Below are 18,733 nucleotides of genomic sequence, written 5' to 3'. Positions count from 1 at the left end.
TGCTGATACCTGCAAGCTCTGGCTGTGTGTTTGCCTCCACACCTCCAACATGAGCCATTGTTAGAAACAAAAGGTCCATTACCAGTCGATCATCTCTGACTGTCTGTAACTGTCCTTAAGCGCACCATTGACAGGTGTTGATGGCCGCATTGTCCCTTGCGATGGCATAAATCGCCGTTCAGCTAGCCATTGTCTCTGTTGAATTCCCCCTTTGGGTTCGACTACATGCTCGGGTATGTCCGATTGCCCCTGTCTGCCTGGAGAACTGTGTGCCCCGTTAACAATGTTGACTCCCTGTCCATTTTCTGCATTTAAACCAAAATTTTTGTCAAACATCATTCTGATCTCTTCCTCCCCTGAGATAAATGTCTGGGCCATCAAAGCCGCCATTTCCAGGGTCAAGTCTTTGGTCTCAATCAGTTTCCTGAAAACCCCAGCGTGCCTGATGCCCTCAATAAAAAAGTCTCGCAGCATCTCCGCTCTGCATGCATCTGGGAACTTACATAGGCTCGCCAGTTGCCGGAGGTCTGCCACGAAGTCTGGAACGCTTTGCCCTTCTCGCCGCCGGTGCGTGTAAAACTGGTGTCTTGCCATGTGCATGCTGCTCGGCGGTTTAAAGTGTTCTCCGATCAACTTACTGAGTTCTTCAAAAGTCTTGTCCGCCGGCTTCTCTGGCACTAGAAGGTCCTTCATCAGGGAGTACGTTCTAGATCCACAAACTGTCAGGAGATGAGCCCTGCGTTTGTCGGCCGAATCCTGTCCCAGCCATTCCTTAGTGACAAAACTTTGTTGTAGTCTTTCAATAAAGTCGTCCCAATCATCACCAACACAGTACCTCTCGTCTGTGCTGCTAGTGGCCATGCTCGCGTGGTTTAAATCCCAGTTTCTCGTCACCAATAATACGTCCTTACTATACAGTATAAATGCACACAACGCCCATACTTGAGAGGAGGTCACTCTGTGACCAGTAACCTTTATTAGCCAGCACTGAAGTGATGAAGGTGGGTGGAGCTTCCCCTTTTATACCTGAAAGTCCAGGTTAGGAGTGTCTCCCACAAGTTCACCACCTAGTGGTCAATGTTCTCACGGTGTACAACTTAGGTCAGTTTATACATGGGTTACATGACAGTTGTGGGCTCGAGGAGGTTACAGAGATAGGGAGGGCCGAGGCGAGGCTATGGAAAACTTTGATAACGAGGATGAGAATTTTAAAATTGAGGTGTTCCTGGAGCGGGAGCCAATGTAGGTCAGCGAGCACAGGGGTGATGGGTGAACAGGACTCAGTGCGAGTTAGGATACGGGCAGCCGAGTTTTGGATGAGCTGAAGTTTATGGAAGGTGGATGATCAGAGACCAGCCAGGAGTGCGTTGGAACAGTCAAGTCAAGAGGTAACAAAGGCATGGATGAGGGCTTCAGCAGTGGATGAGCTGAGGCTCTGGTCCTGCTGAGGGGCTGGCCCTGCTGATGGTAACTAATCGGGCTTCTTAGATTTTCAGAGAAGTTGTGGGCCATTCTGTGTTTGTCTCCTGTACACCTGTATGCTCGGGTAGTTAAATCCATCTGTGGTTTTCCCCAATCAGATGAATGCACCCATGAAGATTGATGCCCTTGTCCTGCCCTCTTGGTCTAAGGATGGTGCTGAGCTGTAAGAGGTCTTACATCCCGCTGCACTTGAGAATCTCTTCAGCTGGGCACTTGCTGCAGCTCCAGTTTGGGACCGTTCGGAGCAGACTGAGATCTGCAGCTGACAAGACCCAGGTTATATCGTCTGGCTGTTAGAGTTTCGCTCATGGCTGACAGGTTTTCTATGGTGGAGTTGTCCACTTTCTCTAAACGTTTTTTTTTACAAGCCCCTGCTGTAAGTCTCTGAGGTGGAAGGGGGGGTTGTTATGGTGGCTCGCTGTCTGTTTTTTAGAAAAGATAGAGAGGCGGGTAAAAAAGGGTGGGGGGGTCGCGGTATTGATTAAAGAAACTATTACAGCGGAGAGGAGGGATGATATGTTGGAGGGATCATCAAATGAGGCCATATGGGTCGAATTGAAAAATAAAAAAGGAGCGATCACACTGCTGGGCATGTTTTATAGCCCCCCACACAGTGAGAGGTAGATAGAGGAGCAAATATGTCGGCAAATTGCTGTGAAGTCCAAAAACCATAGGGTAGTAATAGTAGGGGATTTTAACTATCCAAATATTGATTGGGACAAATTTAGTGTGAAGGGTATAGAGGGGGCAGAATTCTTGAAATGCATTCAAGAGAACTTTTTTAGTCCATATGTAGCAAGCCCAGAGGGGGCGGTCTTGGATTTAGTTTTGGGGAATGAAGCTGGGCAGGTTGAAGAGGTATTAATGGGGGAGCATTTGGGTGCCAGTGACCATAATTCAGTCAGATTCAAGTTGGTTGTGGATAAGGACAAGAATAGGCCTGGAATAAAAGTTCCAACTGGGAAAAAGCTAATTTTGCTAAGTTAAGGAGTGATTTGGCCCTCGTGGACTGGAAACAGCTACTTGTGGGCAAATCAGTGCAGGAAAAAAGGGAAGCATTTAAGGAGGAGATCCAGATGGTTCAGGCCAAACATGTGCCCTTAAAGAAAAAGGCTGGGAAAAATAATTCTAGAGCTCCTGAATGTCTAGGGACTTAGAGGGGAGGATTAAGAAAAAAAAGGAAGCTTATGTCATATATCAATGGCTAAATACTATAGAATCTTTAGAGGAATATAGACAGTTAAGAGGCAAAATTAAAAAGGATATTAGGAATGCTAAGAGAAAGCATGAGAAATTCTTGGCCAGTAAAATTAAGGAAAACCCTAAGATGTTCTATAAATATATTAAGAGTAAGAGGGCAACTAAAGAAAGGGTAGGGCCTATTAGAGACCATGAGGGTAATCTGTGTGTGGAGGCAGAAGATGTGGGAAGGTTCTTAACAAATACTTTGCATCTGTTTTCACAAAGGAAAGGGGCAATGCAGATACTGCTATCGAGGAGGAGTGTGATATTCTGGATGAAATAAATATAGTGAGAGAGGAAGTATTAAGGGGTTTAGCAGCTTTGAAAGTAGATATGTTCCCAGGCTCAGATGAAATGCATCTCAGGCTGTTGAGCGAAGTAAAAGAGGAAATAGCAGAGGCCTTGACCATCATTTTCCAGTCCTCTTTGGATCTGGGCATAGTGCCAGAGGATTGGAGGGCTGCTAATGTAGTACCCTTGTTTAAGAAGGGAGAAAGGGAGAGGCCAAGTAATTAAAGCCTAACCTCAGTGGTGGGAAAATTATTGGAAAAAATCCTGAAAGACAGGATAAATCTGCATTTGGAAAGGCAAGGATTAATTAGGGACAGTCAGCACAGATTTATTAAGGGAAGCTCGTGTCTGACTAACCTGATTGAATTTTTTGAGGAGGTAACCAAGAGGGTCGATGAGGGTAGTGCGTACGATGTAGTATATATGGACTTTAGCAAGGCTTTTGATAAGGTCCCACATGGTAGACTGGTCATGAAGGTTAAAGCCCATGGGATACAGGGCAAAGTGCCAAGTTGGATCCAAAATTGGCTAGGAAGCAAAGAGTAATGATTGATGGATGTTTTTGTGACTGGAAGGATGTTTCCAGTAGGGTTCTGCAGGGCTCAGTACTGGGACCCTTGCTTTTTGTGATATATATCAACGATTTAGATTTGAATACAGGGAGTATGATTAAGAAGTTTGCAGACGACACTAAAATTGGCTGTGTGGTTGATAATGAAGAGGAAAGTCATGGACTGCAGGAGGATATCAATCTACTGGTCAGGTGGGCAGAGCAGTGGCAAATGGAATTTAATTCAGAAAAGTGTGAGGTGATGCACTTGGGGAGGGCTAATAAGTAAAGGATAGGCCACTTAATAGTGTAGATGAACAAAGGGACCTTGGAGTGCTTGTCCACAGATCCCTGAAAGTAGCAGGCCAGGTGGATAAGGTGGTAAAGAAGGCATACGGAATGCTTGCCTTTATTGGCCGAGGCATAGAATATAAGAGCAGGGAGATTATGCTTCAATTGTATAATACTTTGGTTAGGCCACAGCTGGAGTATTGCATACAGTTCTGGTCGCTGTATTATAGGAAGGACGTGATTGCACTAGAAAGGGTACAGAGGAGATTTATTAGGATGCTGCCTGGAATGGAGAATCTTAGTTATGAGAACAGATTGGATAGGCTGGGTTTGTTCTCATTGGAACAGAGGAGGTTGAATAGGAGACCTCATTGAGGTGTACAAAATATTGAGGCGCCTGGACATAGTGGATAGTAAGGGTCTATTTCCATTGGTGGAGGGGTCTATTACGAGAGGGCATAGTTTTAAGGTGGTTGGTGGAAGGTTTAGAGGAGATTTGAGGGGGGGCTTCTTTACACAGAGGGTTGTGGGGATCTGGAACTTGCTGCCTGGAAGAGTGGTGGATGCAGAAACCCTCACCACTTTTAAGAGATGGTTGGATGGGCACTTAAAGTGCAGTAACCTGCAGGGTTACAGACCTAGAGCTGGTAATTGGGATTAGACTGGATGACCTTTTGTTGGACGGAGCAGATATAATGGTAAGTACTGCAGGGAATAGAATATGGCCAGGGTGATCTCCTGGACTAGTTTCGATCGTCTGGATGGGTCGGAGAGGAATTTTCCCAGTTTTTTTTTCTCCCTATCTTGGCCTGGGTTTTTATCTGTTTTTTGCCTCTCCCAGGAGATCACATGGCTCCGGTTGGGGTGGAGTGTAGAATGTTTTAGTAGAAGGGGTGTCGCAGTTGTGTGAGGCGGACTGGTTGGGCTGGGTGCTCTTTGCCTTTCCGTCATTGATCATGGGTTTATATGTAACCTTTAGGGCTGCTGACCAAGGGCCGTTTGGCTGTTTGTTGGCCGGCGCGGACACGATGGGCCGAAATAGCCTCCTTCTATGCTGTATATTTCTATGTTTCTATGTTGTGGAGTCAGATCAGGAGACCATTCAGGGTTTATACTGACAATTTTGTCACAAAACTGGCAGTGTATCTAAAATCATAGAATCTTTTGTATATGTCTGCAGTAAATATCGACACCTTCCTTGGAATTCCTGTAAATGCAGACCCCTTTCTTGGAATTCCTGTAAATATTGACACACTCCTGGGAATCCCTGTAAATGCAGACCCCTTGGAATTCCTGTAAATATTGACACACTACTGGGAATTCCGATAAATACAGACCTTCCTGGGGAGGTCCCAGCAGATTGGAAAACTGCAAATGTAACGCCCCTATTTAAAAAAAAAGGAGGCAGACAAAAAGCAGGAAACTATAGACCAGTTAGCCTAACATCTGTGGTTGGGAAGATGTTGGAGTCCATTATTAAAGAAGCAGCAGCAGGACATTTGGAAAAGCATAATTCGGTCAGGCAGAGTCAGCATGGATTTATGAAGGGGAAGTCGTGTTTGACAAATTTGCTGGAATTCTTTGAGGATGTAATGAACAGGGTGGATAAAGGGGAACCAGTGGATGTGGTGTATTTGGACTTCTAGAAAGCATTTGACAAGGTGCCACATAAAAGGTTACTACACAAAGTTCACGGGGTTGGGGGTAATATATTAGCATGGATAGAGGATTGGCTAACTAACAGAAAACATAGAGTCGGGATAAATGGTTCATTCTCTGGTTGGCAATCAGTAACTAGTGGGGTGCCGCAGGGATCAGTGCAGGGACCCCAACTATTTACAATCTATATTAACGACTTGGATGAAGGGACTGAGTGTAACGTAGCCAAATTTGCTGCTGATACAAAGATGGGAGGAAAAGCAATGTGTGAGGAGGACACACAAAACCTGCAAAAGGACATAGACAGGCTAAGTGAGTGGGCAAAAATTTGGCACATGGAGTATAATGTCGGAAAGTGTGAGCTTATGCACTTTGGCAGAAAAAAAATCGAAGAGCAAGTTATTATTTAAATGGTGAAAATTTGCAAAGTGCCGCAGTACAGCGGGACCTGGGGGTCCTGGTGCATGAAACACAAAAGATTAGTATGCAGGTACAGCAAGTGATCAGGAAGGCCAATGGAATCTTGGCCTTTATTGCTCAGGGGATGGAGTATAAAAGCAGGGAAGTCTTGCTACAGTTATACAGGGTATTGGTGAGGCCACACCTGGAATACTGTATACAGTTTTGGTTTCCATATTTAAGAAAGGATATACTTGCTTTGGAGGCAGTTCATAGAAGGTTCACTAGGTTGATTCCAGGGATGAGGATGTTGAGTTATGAGGAAAGGTTGAGGAGGTTGGGCCTCTACTCATTGGAATTAAGAATAATGAGAGGTGATCTTTTCGAAACGAATAAGATTATGAGGGGGCTTGACAAGGTGGATGCAGAGAGGATGTTTCCACTGATAGGGGAGACTAGAACTAGAGGGCATAATCTTAGAATAAGAAGCCGCCCATTTAAAACAGGGATAAGGAGAAATTTCTTCTCTCTGCGGGTTGTAAATCTGTGGAACTCGCTGCCTCAGAGAGCTGTGGAAGCTGGGTCATTGAATAAATTTAAGACAGAGTTTCTTAACCGATAAGGGAATAAGGGGTTATGTGGAGCGGGCAGGGAAGTGGAACTGAGTCCATGATCGCATCAGCCTTGATCGTATTAAATGGCAGAGCAGGATCGAGGGGCCGTATGGCCTACTCCTGCTCCTATTTCTTATGTTCTCTTAGGAGTGCCTGTAAATATGGATACATTCCTTGGAATCCCTGTAAATACAGACCCCTTCCTTGGAATTCCCATAAATATTGACACTCTCCTGGGAATCCCTGTAATTGTTGACATAACCCGGGGATCCCTGCAAATACTGACTCCCCTCCTGGGAATCGCTGTAAATATTGGCGCACTTCCAGCCACTGTGTCCTAACATCTGGAAGACAGTGTCAGCCACCCAAAGGACACAGTGCCACCATTTAAATATAAATTGACATGCAGCAGAAGAAAAAATATCTTATAGTTAATCAGCATATGCAGAAAAGGATTAATGCACGGGAGAAACTCGAGAGTTATTTGGGGGACCCCGAAGATGCCTGATTATCACACTGTGGTGTATAGGTTCTCTCTCTCCCAGCTGTACTCTTTAAGTGATTCTTTGGTGTTTCTGATACTCCCCCTTCCTTCGAGGTGGTGCAATGAAGGTTCACCAGATTGATCCCTGGGCTGAGAGGGTTGTCCTATGAGGCGAGATTGGGTAGATTGGGCCTTTATTCTCTGAACTTTAGAAGAATGAGAGGTGATCTCATTGAAATATATCAGATTCTGAGGGGGATTGACCAGGTAGATGTGGTTTCCCCTGACTGGAGAGTCTAGAACTAAGAGGGCGTGGTTTCCGGTTAAGGGGTCGCCCATTTAGGACGGAGATGAGGAGGAGTTTCTTCACTCAGAGGGTTGTGAATCTTTGGAATTCTCTGCCCCAGTGGGCTGTGGATGTTGAATCATTGAGTATGTTCAGGGCTGAGATAGATAGATTTTTGGACTCTAGAGGAATCAAGGGACATGGGGATCGGGCAGGAAAGTGAAGTTGAGGTCGAAGATCAGCCATGATCTTATTGAATGGTAGAGCAGGCTCGAGGGGTTGTATGCCTTACTCCTAAAACTTATGTTCTTATGATCTGGCTGACTCTTGCTGGAGCACAATTCCATAGTCACTATTAGCTCTCTGGATGATGTACAAAAATGGGCATTCTCAATGCTGTGCCTGGATAGTGAGTGGCACCATGGCATTTGGCCATGGGGAAACATAGAAACATAGAAAATAGGTGCAGGAGTAGGCCATTCGGCCCTTCAAGCCTGCACCACCATTCAATAAGATCATGGCTGATCATTCCCTCAGTACTCCTTTCCTGCTTTCTCTCCATACCCCATGATCCCCTTAGCCTTAAGGGCCATATTTAACTCCCTCTTGAATATATCCAATGAACTGGCATCAACAACACTCTGCGGCAGGGAATTCCACAGGTTAACAACTCTCTGAGTGAAGAAGTTTCTCCTCAACTCAGTCCTAAATGGCCTACCCCTTAGCCTAACACTGTGTGCCCTGGTTCTGGACTTCCTCAACATCGGGAACATTCTATCCGCATCTTACCTGTCCCGTTCCGTCAGAATCTTTTATGTTTCTGTGAGATCCCCTCTCATCCTTCTAAACTCCAATGTATAAAGGCCCAGTTGATCCAGTCTCTCCTCATATGTCAGTCCAGCCATCCCGATAATCAGTCTGGTGTACCTTCGCTGCACTCCCTCAATAGCAAGAACGTCCTTCCTCAGATTAGAAGACCAAAACTGAACACACTATTCCAGGTGAGGCCTCACCAAGCCCCTGTACAACTGCAGTAAAACTTACCTGCTCCTATACTCAAATCCCCTAGCTCTGAGGGCCAACATACCATTTGCCTTCTTCGCCGCCTGCTGTACTTGCATGCCAACTTTCAATGACTGATGAACCATGACACCCAGGTCTTGTTGCACCTCCCCTTTTCCTAATCTGCCGCCATTCAGATAATATTCTGTCTTCGCATTTTTGCCCCCAAAGTGGACAACCTCACATTTATCCACATTATACTGCATCTGCCATACATTTGCCCACTCACCTAACCTGTCCAAGTCACCCTGCAGCCTCCGAATGTCCTCCTCACAGCTCACACCACCACCCAGTTTAATGTTATCTGCAAACTTGGAGATATTATCCTCAATTCCTTCATCCAAATCATTGATGTATATTGTAAAGAGCTGTGGTCCCAACACTAAGCCCTGCGACACTCCACTAGTCACTGCCTGCCATTCTGAAAAGGACCAGTTTATCCCGACTCTCTGCTTCCTGTCTGCCAACCAGTTTTCTATCCACGTCAGTACATTACCCCCAATACCATGTGCTTTGATTTTGCACACCAATCTCTTGTGTGGGACCTTGTCAAAAGCCTTTTGAAAGTCCAAATACACCACATCCACTGGTTCTCCCTTGTCCACGAGCTACATCCTCAAAAAATTCCAGAAGATTTGTCGAGCATGATTTCCCCTTCATAAATCCATGCTGACTTGGACCAATCCTGTCCCTGCTTTCCAAATGCGCTGCTATTTCATCCTTAATAATTGATTCCAACATTTTCCCCAACACTGATGTCAGGCTAACCAGTCTATAATTACCCGCTTTCTCTCCCTTTTTTAAAAAGTGGTGTTACATTAGCTACCCTCCAGTCCATAGGAACTGATCCAGAGTCGATAGACTGTTGGAAAATGATCACCAATGCATCCACTATTTCTAGGGCCACTTCCTTAAGCACTCTGGGATGCAGACTATCAGGCCCCGGGGGTTTATCAGTCTTCAATCCCATCAATTTCCCGAACACAATTTCCCGCCTAATAAGGATATCCTTCAGTTCCTCCTTCTCACTAGACCCTCGGTCCCCTTAGTACTTCTGGAAGGTTATTTGTGTCTTCCTTCGTGAAGACAGAACGAAAGTATTTGTTCAATTGGTCTGCCATTTCTTTGTTCCCCATTCTAAATTCACCTGAATCCGACTGCAAGGGACCTACGTTTGTCTTCACGAATCCTTTTCTCTTCACATATCTATAGAAGCTTTTGCAGTCAGTTTTTATGCTCCCGGCAAGCTTCTTCTCGTATTCTATTTTCTCCCTCTTAATTAAACCCTTTGTCCTCCTCTGCTGAATTCTAAATTTCTCCCAATCCTCAGGTTTGTTGCTTTTTCTGGCCAATTTATATGCGTCTTCCTTGGATTTAACACTATCCTTAATTTCCCTTGTTAGCTGAAGTTGAGCCACCTTCCCCGTTTTAATTTTACTCCAGACAGGGATGTACAATTGGTGAAGTTCATCCATGTGATCTTTAAATGTTTGCCATTGCCTATCCACCATCAACCCTTTTAAGTATCATTTGCCCGTCTATTCTAGCCAATTCACGCTTCAAACCATCGTAGTTACCTTTCCTTAAGTTCAGGACCCTAGTTTCTGTATTAACTGTGTCACTCTCCATCTTAATAAAGAATTCTACCATGTTATGGTCACTCTTCCCCAAGGGGCCTCGCACAACAAGATTACTAATTAGTCCTTTCTCATTACACATCATCCAGTCTAGGATGGCCAGCTCCCTAGTTGGTTCCTCAACATACTGGTCTAGAAAACCATCCCTAATATACTCCAGGAAATCCTCCTCCACTGCATTGCTACCAGTTTGGTTAGCCCAATCAATATGTAGATTAAAGTCACCCATGATAACTGCTATACCTTTATTGCATGCATCCCTAAGGTTTGATGCTGTCCCCAACCTGACTACTACTGTTTGGTGGTCTGTACAGAACTCCCACTAGTGTTTTCTGCCCCTTGGTATTCCATAGCTCCACCATACTGATTCCACATCATCCAAGCTAATGTCCTTTCTTACTATTGTATTAATTTCCTCTTTAACCAGCAACGCTACCCCGCCTCCTTTTCCTTTCTGTCTATCCTTCCTTAAATGTTGAATACCCATGGATGTTGAGTTCCCAGCCTTGGTCACCCTGGAGCCATGTCTTCGTGATGCCAATTACATCATACCCGTTATCTGCTATCTGCACAGTTAATTCGTCCACCTTATTCCGAATACTCCTCGCATTGAGGCACAGAGCCTTCAGGCTTGTCTTTCTAACACACTTTGCCCCTTTAGAATTTTGCTGTAATGTGGCCCTTTTTGCTCTTTGCCTTAGGTTTCTCTGCCCTCCACTTTTACTTTTCTTCTTTCTATCTTTTGCTTCTGCCCCCATTCTACTTCCCTCTGTCTCCCTGCATAGGTTCCCATCCCCCTGCCATATTAGTTTAACCCCTCCCCAACAGCACTAGCAAACACTCCCCCTAGGACATTGGTTCCGGTCCTGCCCAGGTACAGACCGTCCAGTTTGTACTGGTCCCACCTCCCCCAGAACCGGTTCCAATGAGTCAGGAATTTGAATCCCTCCCTTGTGCACCACTCCTCAAGCCACGTGTTAATCTGAGCTATCCTGCGATTCCTACTCTGACTAGCACGTGGCACGGGAGCATCGCATGCGTCTTCTACCAGATGTCCCAGTGTGTGCACATTGCAGCGGGGTTGGGGTGTGGTTAATGGATAATAAGGAGCAGGAACCCTGGTTGATTCCCTTCCCTACGTGCCTATCAGGGCTGATGCCAATTGTTATGGCCCCAACTGCTACATCATAATTGGCCTCAGCACCCTTTGGCTAGGCAGTGTGTGGACTGAACCTGATGCCGTCTGGTGTTGATGCCTTGGGGCAGTGCTGAGTAATGACTTCAGCCATTGGGGTAGCTTTTCCCTGGTGCCAGTGGGGGAAATTTATGTTTGGAAATTTATGTTGGGAAAACGAAGGGTAATTGATCATGGAGGAAGTTCAAATATCACAGTATTTAAGCATAATTGCATTTATATAGGGCCTTTCATGATCTCAGGACATCCCAAAGCGCATTACAGCCAATGAGATACTTTTTGAAGTGTAGTCACTGCTGTAGTGTAGAAAATCTGGTAGACAATTTGCGCATAGCAAGCTCCCACAAACACCAACGTGCTAATGACCAGATCATTAGTGAGATCTTTTACATCCACCTGAGAGAGCCTCGGTTTATTGTCTCATCCAAAAGACGGGATCTCCGATAGTACAGCACAACCCCACAAGGATTGACATCACAGAATAGCTGGTAACTGATTGGTTGGTAAAGGTCATGCTATTTTTTCTTCTTCAAGTTAAGGGGCCGGGGTTAAGTAGCTGGTTAGGGATAAATCAGGAGCTTGGAGATTAGTAACAGTTAATAAATACTTCGAAATAGTGCCACGGGATCTTTTATGTCCACCTGAGAGAGCAGACGGGGCCTCGGTACAAGGTCTCATTTGAAAGACGGTGCAGCACTCCCTCAGTACTGCACAAGTGTAGGCCTCAATGATGTGCTTGAGTTTCTGGAGTGGGACTTAAACCCACAACCATCTGACTGCAAGGTGAGAGTGCTACCCACTGAGCCACAGCTGTTACCTGATCTCCCGTGGGGTAGTGAGTGGGAGGATATGATGATCAACAAAGCAGTACGTGCAAGGCAACGTCTAAATGTGTATTAGAACAGATACCTGATGAAATTGAAAAGTTGGCAAAGGAAACTATTCGGGAGTGACTTTTATTTTGACGGTTATTTTGTGCGGTGTATTTGCACAGTGCTCCGATTGCCCTGAGCAGAGAGTGTCACAGAGCTGATGGTATAACTAGTGTCTGCTGGCTCCATATCATACTTGGCACAAACTGGACTCGGACCAGGTACCTGCTGTAAAACAGCCCCCCCCCCCCCCCCCCCCCAGAGCAGATACCCAATGTTAGTGAGAACATTCCTTTCTATTAGGCTTATTAATTGATCTGGAATGCCCTGCGTGAAAGACTGGAGGAAGCAGATTCAGTAGTAATTTTTGAAAGGGAATTGAATAAATACATGTAAAGGAAACGGTGCAGGGCTATGCAGAGAGGGTTGAGCGAGTGGTACAAATCGGAAAGCTCTGGGCCACGGCTGACAACAGAGAGGATGTAGAGTCAGAAAGCAGTTCCACGGGACGTAGAATGAAAATCGAAGTGGTGCAGAAATTGTGGACAACTCCACTTCCTTATTCGAAGAGCGGCAGCTGTTTGAGATAATCTGCTCAACAAGGTGATAGAGGCGTTAACTTTGGGGTTATTCAGATACAATTGGATGGCATGGCGGAAGAGTTAACGAGCTGGAGGGATGAGCTTTTAAATTTGGGCCGAAAGGCCTTTTCTCACCCTGGATTACTTCCTGGGCGGCTTTGGGGTCGCCTGAATCCAGATGCGGGCCAGACAACTTGCAGCAGAGCTGTGGTCGGTTACCAGGCTGATGCAGGCTCTGTATGCTTTCCCATCTGGCACTTACACAGGGAAGGGTGAGTGGTGAGATACTTGCATTGGAGGCAGTTCAGAGAAGGTTCACTCGGTTGATTCCTGAGATGAAGGGGTTGTCTTATGAAGAATGATTGCGCAGGTTGGGCCTATACTCACTGGAGTTTAGAAGAATGAGAGATGATCTTATTGAAACATAGAAGATTCTGAGGGGGCTCGGCAGGGTAGATGCAGAGAGGATGCTTCCCCTGGTGGGGGAATCTAGAACTAGGGGGCATAGTTTCAGAATAAGGGGTCGCCCATTTAAAATGGAAATGAGGAGGAATTTTTTTTCTCTCGGAGGGTTGTAAATCTATGGAATTCTCTGGCCCAGAGAGCTGTGGAGGCTGGGTCATTGAATATATTAAAGGTGGAGATAGACAGATTTTTGAGCGATAAGGGAGTGAAGGATTATGGGGAGCGGGCAGGGAAGTGGAGCTCAGTCCATGATCAGATCAGCCAAGATCTTATTGAATGGCGGAGCAGGCTCGAGGGGCCAAATGGCCGACTCCTGCTCCTATTATGTTCTTATGTTATATGTGCTCACCCACTATGGCTCCTTTCCACTCTGTGTTCCTTTTTTATTGAGCCGAATTGAAACCTGTTGCTGCATAAACCCGTTATAGAATCATATAGCAAAGAGGGAGGGGGGGGGGGGGCATTGGGCCCATTGTGCACGTGCTGCTTCTTTGAAAGAGCTGTCCAATTAGTCCCACTCTGTCAGCCATGGCTCAGTGGGCAGCACACTCACCTCTGAGTCAGAAGGTTGTGGGTTCAAGTCCCTCTCCAGGCATTTGAGCACAAAAATCTAGGCTGACACTTCCGCGCAGTGCCGAAGGAGTGCTGCACTGTTGAAGGTGCCGTCTTTTGGATGAGAGGTTAAATCGAGGCCCCGTCTGCTCTCTCGGGTGGTAGTCCAAGATCCCAAGGGACTATTCGAAGATGAGCAGAGGCATTATCTCCAGGGTCCTGGCCAATATTTAGCATCAATCAATATCACAAAAAAAAACAGATTGTCTGGTCATTATCAGATTGCTGTGTGCAAATTGGCTGCTGCGTTTACAATGGTGACTAGACTACAAAAAGTACTTCATTGGCTATAAAGTGCTTTGGGACGTCCATTGTGGAAGGCGCTATATAAATGCAAGTCTTTTTTTCTTGGACCCCCCCCCCCCATCGCTCTTGCCCCACAGCCCTGCAAATGTTTCCTTTTAAAGTATATATCTAATTCCCTTTTGAAAGTTACCATTGAATCTGCATCCACCGCCCTTTCAGGTTGTTTCAGATTGTAATTATGTTTTGCCAAGCACTAGGCTTGATGAAGTACCGCTTGCTTTGACGTTGAATCAGTGATTAAATATAACTTGCTGATTTGTCTCTTGAGACGAGGGATAGATACACAGTTGTATGGCCTTTAGCCTGCGAGCACACTTGGCTTCCACTTAACCCTCAAGCACGGCTCAGAATGAAGGGGAGTGTGTGAGTTAATTGCTCCCAGTTTAACAGTGGTGGAGATCCCAATGCTGTCTTCTCCAGTGCTAAAGTTTGCTCGTACTCCTAATCGAGCCTTTAAAGCAAGACCTCCTGTAATATACGACCAACCCCTGATAAATTTCTGTTGCCAACCCCTTGCGGCGCAGAAGCCGGGATCCGAGCTTGGCTCTTGTAGAAGGCCTTGTGTTGCGATGTAGTGGGCCTCCGTGTGTTGGCAGTTTCCGCAGGTGAGGCTGTTCCGGTAACCGTGACCTTTAGGCCTAGCGCGAAGGTGTTGGCCTGTATGTAACTCCAGTCTCCCAACCGACTTGGTTCACTCTCAACTGCCCTCTGAAGTGGCCGACAAAGACACAAGAAAAAAGGAAAGACTTGCATTTATATAGCGCCTTTCACGCCCATCGGACGTCCCAAAGCCCTTTACAGCCAGTGAAGTACTTTTGAAGTGCAGTCACTGTTGTAATGTGGGAAACACGGCAGCCAATTTGCGCACAGCAAGCTCCCACAAACAGCAATGTGACAACGACCAGATAATCTGTTTTTTAGTGATGTTGATTGAGGGATAAATATTGGCCACGACACCCGGGATAACTCCCCTGCTCTTTTATTTGAAATAGTGCCATGGGATCTTTAACGTCCACCTAAGAGAGCAGATGGGGCCTCGGTTTAACGTCTCATCTGAAAGACAACACCTCCGACAGAGTGCTGCACTCCCTCAGCACTGCACTGGGAGCATCAGCCAGGATTTTTTATGCTCAAGTTTCGGGAGTAGGACTTGAATCCCCACACCCTTCGGCCTCAGAGACGAGTGTGCTACTCACTGAGCCAGTGGCTCAGGGCAACTAAGGATGGGCAATAATTGCCAGCGATGTCCAGATAGCTGCCACATTTACCTGCATAAAAACAGCGATGCCACTGGAACAGAAGTAACACATTATGAAGTGCTTTTGTGCAGCTGTTAAGCTGCTGAATAAATACAAGTCTGTCGAGCTCAACTTTCCCCAATTATCTGCGCCGTGTTTGTGGCGTGCACCGTTTTTTTTGTTGAGTAAGTTCAAATCTCCCAAGTTTCCCCAAAGTTTCTGTGCTAGCGTAATTCACTTAGGTAAGATTTTTTTAGGCTACGATTTTTTTTTTACCTCATTGGGGGCATAACCTGCCACCCGCGCCAATTCGGCCATTTAAGCAAGTTTGGCCAACTCCGATTTACTCCAATTTTTCTTAGGACGGCGTACGTGACCTCCTCTGGAAAAACCTTCTGGGCAGTTAACAAAACCGGCGCAGGTAAGGGAATCATCGCAGCAGGTGCTGTTCCGTGGCCCAGACAGCGGCAGCAAAGGGGGTTGGGGGGGGGGGGGGGAAAGGAGAGGGGAGAGGGGAGAGAGGAGGAGGAGGAGGAGGAGGAGGAGGAGGAGGGGGGGGGGGGGGAGGCCTTTCAGCCTGGGTTAGGAGCAGCACCGACACTGGGAGGGGAAGGGGGGGGGGGCAGGAGCGGGGATAGACGTTTGGCACAAACACTTCACTAATTGAATGCTGGAATGCTGCGGCAAGGTGCTTGTGCAGGTTGCTGCGAGCTGGCCAGAATGTGTTGCATGTTTCTCTTTCCAGCCTCAGCCCGCAGTGTTGTCCCTCGTTACCCTGGCAACCCAATCTTTTTGGCGCAGATCTTGGGCTCCACCCCAAAAGCTAAAGGACGGGCTAGGCAGCGCCAAAATCAACAATTCAAATGGGGGGGGGGGGGGGAAGTTGGATGATTTTTTTTTTGGCGTAGTTGGGGGCCCCCCAAAAAAACGGGCCTAACTCTTCCAAGTACGGCAAAAAAACAGCTTTGGGGAAAATTGAGCCCTGTGAGCTGAGGTTCCCGCGGCCAGAGTAAAATAGCCGTCCCCCCCCCCCACCCCTCCCCTTCCCCTCCCCCTCCCTGCGGCCATGAACAGTCGTTTAACTTTGCTGACGACCCTTAGTCTCCTGAAGAAAGGAGCAAAACCAGAGTATTGGTTCATGGGCTTTCCGCAACCACTGCTTCATATCTGCAACTCTTACCAATTTGTAAAGGACTTTTAATATTGAAAGCTTGATGCGATTAATGTGAACACTTGTTAGCTTCCCAGTAATTCACTGCAAGAAAGAATGAGCTTGCGTTTGTACAGCACCTCAACACATCATACTAGCTGCCCGAAAGCACTTTGTAACGTGCTGCTACTGTTCGAATGGCATTCTCTGGATGGGGACATCGCTGGCAATTATTGACCGTCCCTAGTTGTCCTTGTGCCTTCCTCCGTCACGTCAGAGGGCAGTTGGTGTGGGGCCTGGAGTCATGTATAAGCCCAGACCGGGTAAAGAATGGCAAGTTTCCTTTCTGAAAGGGCATGAGTGAACCAGCTGGATTTTCCCGACGGCGGATGCATTGACAGTCATTTTCCAACATTCCATTGACTCTGGATCAGTTCCTATGGAGTGGAGGGTAGCCAATGTAACCCCACTTTTTAAAAAAGGAGGGAGAGAGAAAACAGGGAATTATAGACCGGTCAGCCTGACATCGGTCGTGGGTAAAATGATGGAATCAATTATTAAGGATGTCAAAGCAGCGCATTTGGAAAGAGGTGACATGATAGGTCCAAGTCAGCATGGATTTGTGAAAGGGAAATCATGCTTGACAAATCTTCTGGAATTTTTTGAGGATGTTTCCAGTAGAGTGGACAAGGGAGAACCAGTTGATGTGGTGTATTTGGACTTTCAGAAGGCTTTCGACAAGGTCCCACACAAGAGATTAATGTGCAAAGTTAAAGCACATGGGATTGGGGGTAGTGTGTTGACATGGATTGAGAACTGATTGGCAGACAGGAAGCAAAGAGTAGGAGTAAATGGGTACTTTTCAGAATGGCTGGCAGTGACTAGTGGGGTACCACAAGGTTCTGTGCTGGGGCCCCAGCTGTTTACACTGTACATTAATGATTTAGACGAGGGGATTAAATGTAGTATCTCCAAATTTGCGGATGACACTAAGTTGGGTGGCAGTGTGAGCTGCGAGGAGGATGCTATGAGGCTGCAGAGTGACTTGGATAGGTTAGGTGAGTGGGCAAATGCATGCCAGATGAAGTATAATGTGGATAAATGTGAGGTTATCCACTTTGGTGGTAAAAACAGAGAGACAGACTATTATCTGAATGGTGACAGATTAGGAAAAGGGGAAGTGCAACGAGACCTGGGTGTCATGGTACATCAGTCATTGAAGGTTGGCATGCAGGTGCAGCAGGCAGTTAAGAAAGCAAATGGCATGTTGGCCTTCATAGCGAGGGGATTTGAGTACAGGGGCAGGGAGGTGTTACTACAGTTGTACAAGGCCTTGGTGAGGCCACACCTGGAGTATTGTGTACAGTTTTGGTCTCCTAACTTGAGGAAGGACATTCTTGCTATTGAAGGAGTGCAGCGAAGGTTCACCAGACTGATTCCCGGGATGGCGGGACTGACATATCAAGAAAGACTGCATCAACTGGGTTTGTATTCACTGGAGTTCAGAAGAATGAGAGGGGATTTCATAGAAACGTTTAAAATTCTGATGGGTTTAGACAGGTTAGATGCAGGAAGAATGTTCCCAATGTTGGGGAAGTCCAGAACCAGGGGTCACAGTCTAAGGATAACGGGTAAGCCATTTAGGACCGAGATGAGGAGAAACTTCTTCACCCAGAGAGTGGTGAACCTGTGGAATTCTCTACCACAGAAAGTTGTTGAGGCCAATTCACTAAATATATTCAAAAAGGAGTTAGATGTAGTCCTTACTACTCGGGGGATCAAGGTGTATGGCGAGAAAGCAGGAATGGGGTACTGAAGTTGCATGTTCAGCCATGAACTCATTGAATGGCGGTGCAGGCTCGAAGGGCCGAATGGCCTACTCCTGCACCTATTTTCTATGTTTCTATGATTCGACAGCTTCTTGGCCACTTTTACTGATTCCCAATGCTCTAAGCCGTGCGGTCGCGCAATCACGGGAAGGGCCCTGCGCAGGCCCCTCACTTTCCACTGTCAATTCTGCATATGCGCAGGAATGTAAAGGGACACCGCCCAATAAAAGAAACGGGCTATGCAGAACAAACGCAGCTCACGGGGAGCAGTGCTGATACCAGCCCTTTAGTTCCAGATTTAAAGAAACATTGGATTCAGATTCTCAAATTGACGTGGTGGGATTTGAACTCGCATTCTGTGGCTTGGTTAGCGGGGGTGTCGGGGGCGGGGGGGGGGGGCTCCAAAGGCGGGGTTGTCGGGGTGGCACCAGAGAGCGGGGGTGTCAGGGGGGCACCAGAGGGCGGGGCTGTCAGGGGGCACCAGAGAG

The 18,733-nt window shown here is 46.6% G+C and overlaps 1 protein-coding gene across 4 annotated transcripts in view; it reads left to right on the top strand.

Moving 5' to 3' along the window:
• The window catches only part of heca (hdc homolog, cell cycle regulator), a 56,731-nt gene that overhangs the window by 22,353 nt on the left and 15,645 nt on the right, over nt 1-18,733 (top strand). For 2 of the 4 annotated variants that reach the window (XM_070888643.1, XM_070888642.1), the window contains exon 3: nt 15,629-15,687. The exons of the other annotated variants lie outside the window; for them this stretch is intronic. In XM_070888643.1, coding sequence (XP_070744744.1) covers nt 15,629-15,642 — 14 coding nt within the window. In that variant the 3' untranslated portion in view covers nt 15,643-15,687. The remainder of the gene's footprint in view (nt 1-15,628; nt 15,688-18,733) is intronic. 4 annotated transcript variants of the gene reach the window in all.

The sequence above is a fragment of the Pristiophorus japonicus genome, chromosome 9 (genome assembly GCF_044704955.1).
Source record: "Pristiophorus japonicus isolate sPriJap1 chromosome 9, sPriJap1.hap1, whole genome shotgun sequence".
NCBI lineage: Eukaryota > Metazoa > Chordata > Chondrichthyes > Pristiophoridae > Pristiophorus > Pristiophorus japonicus.
The sequence above is the reverse complement of the archived record's forward strand: the minus strand, read 5'-3'. Positions and strand labels throughout refer to the sequence as shown.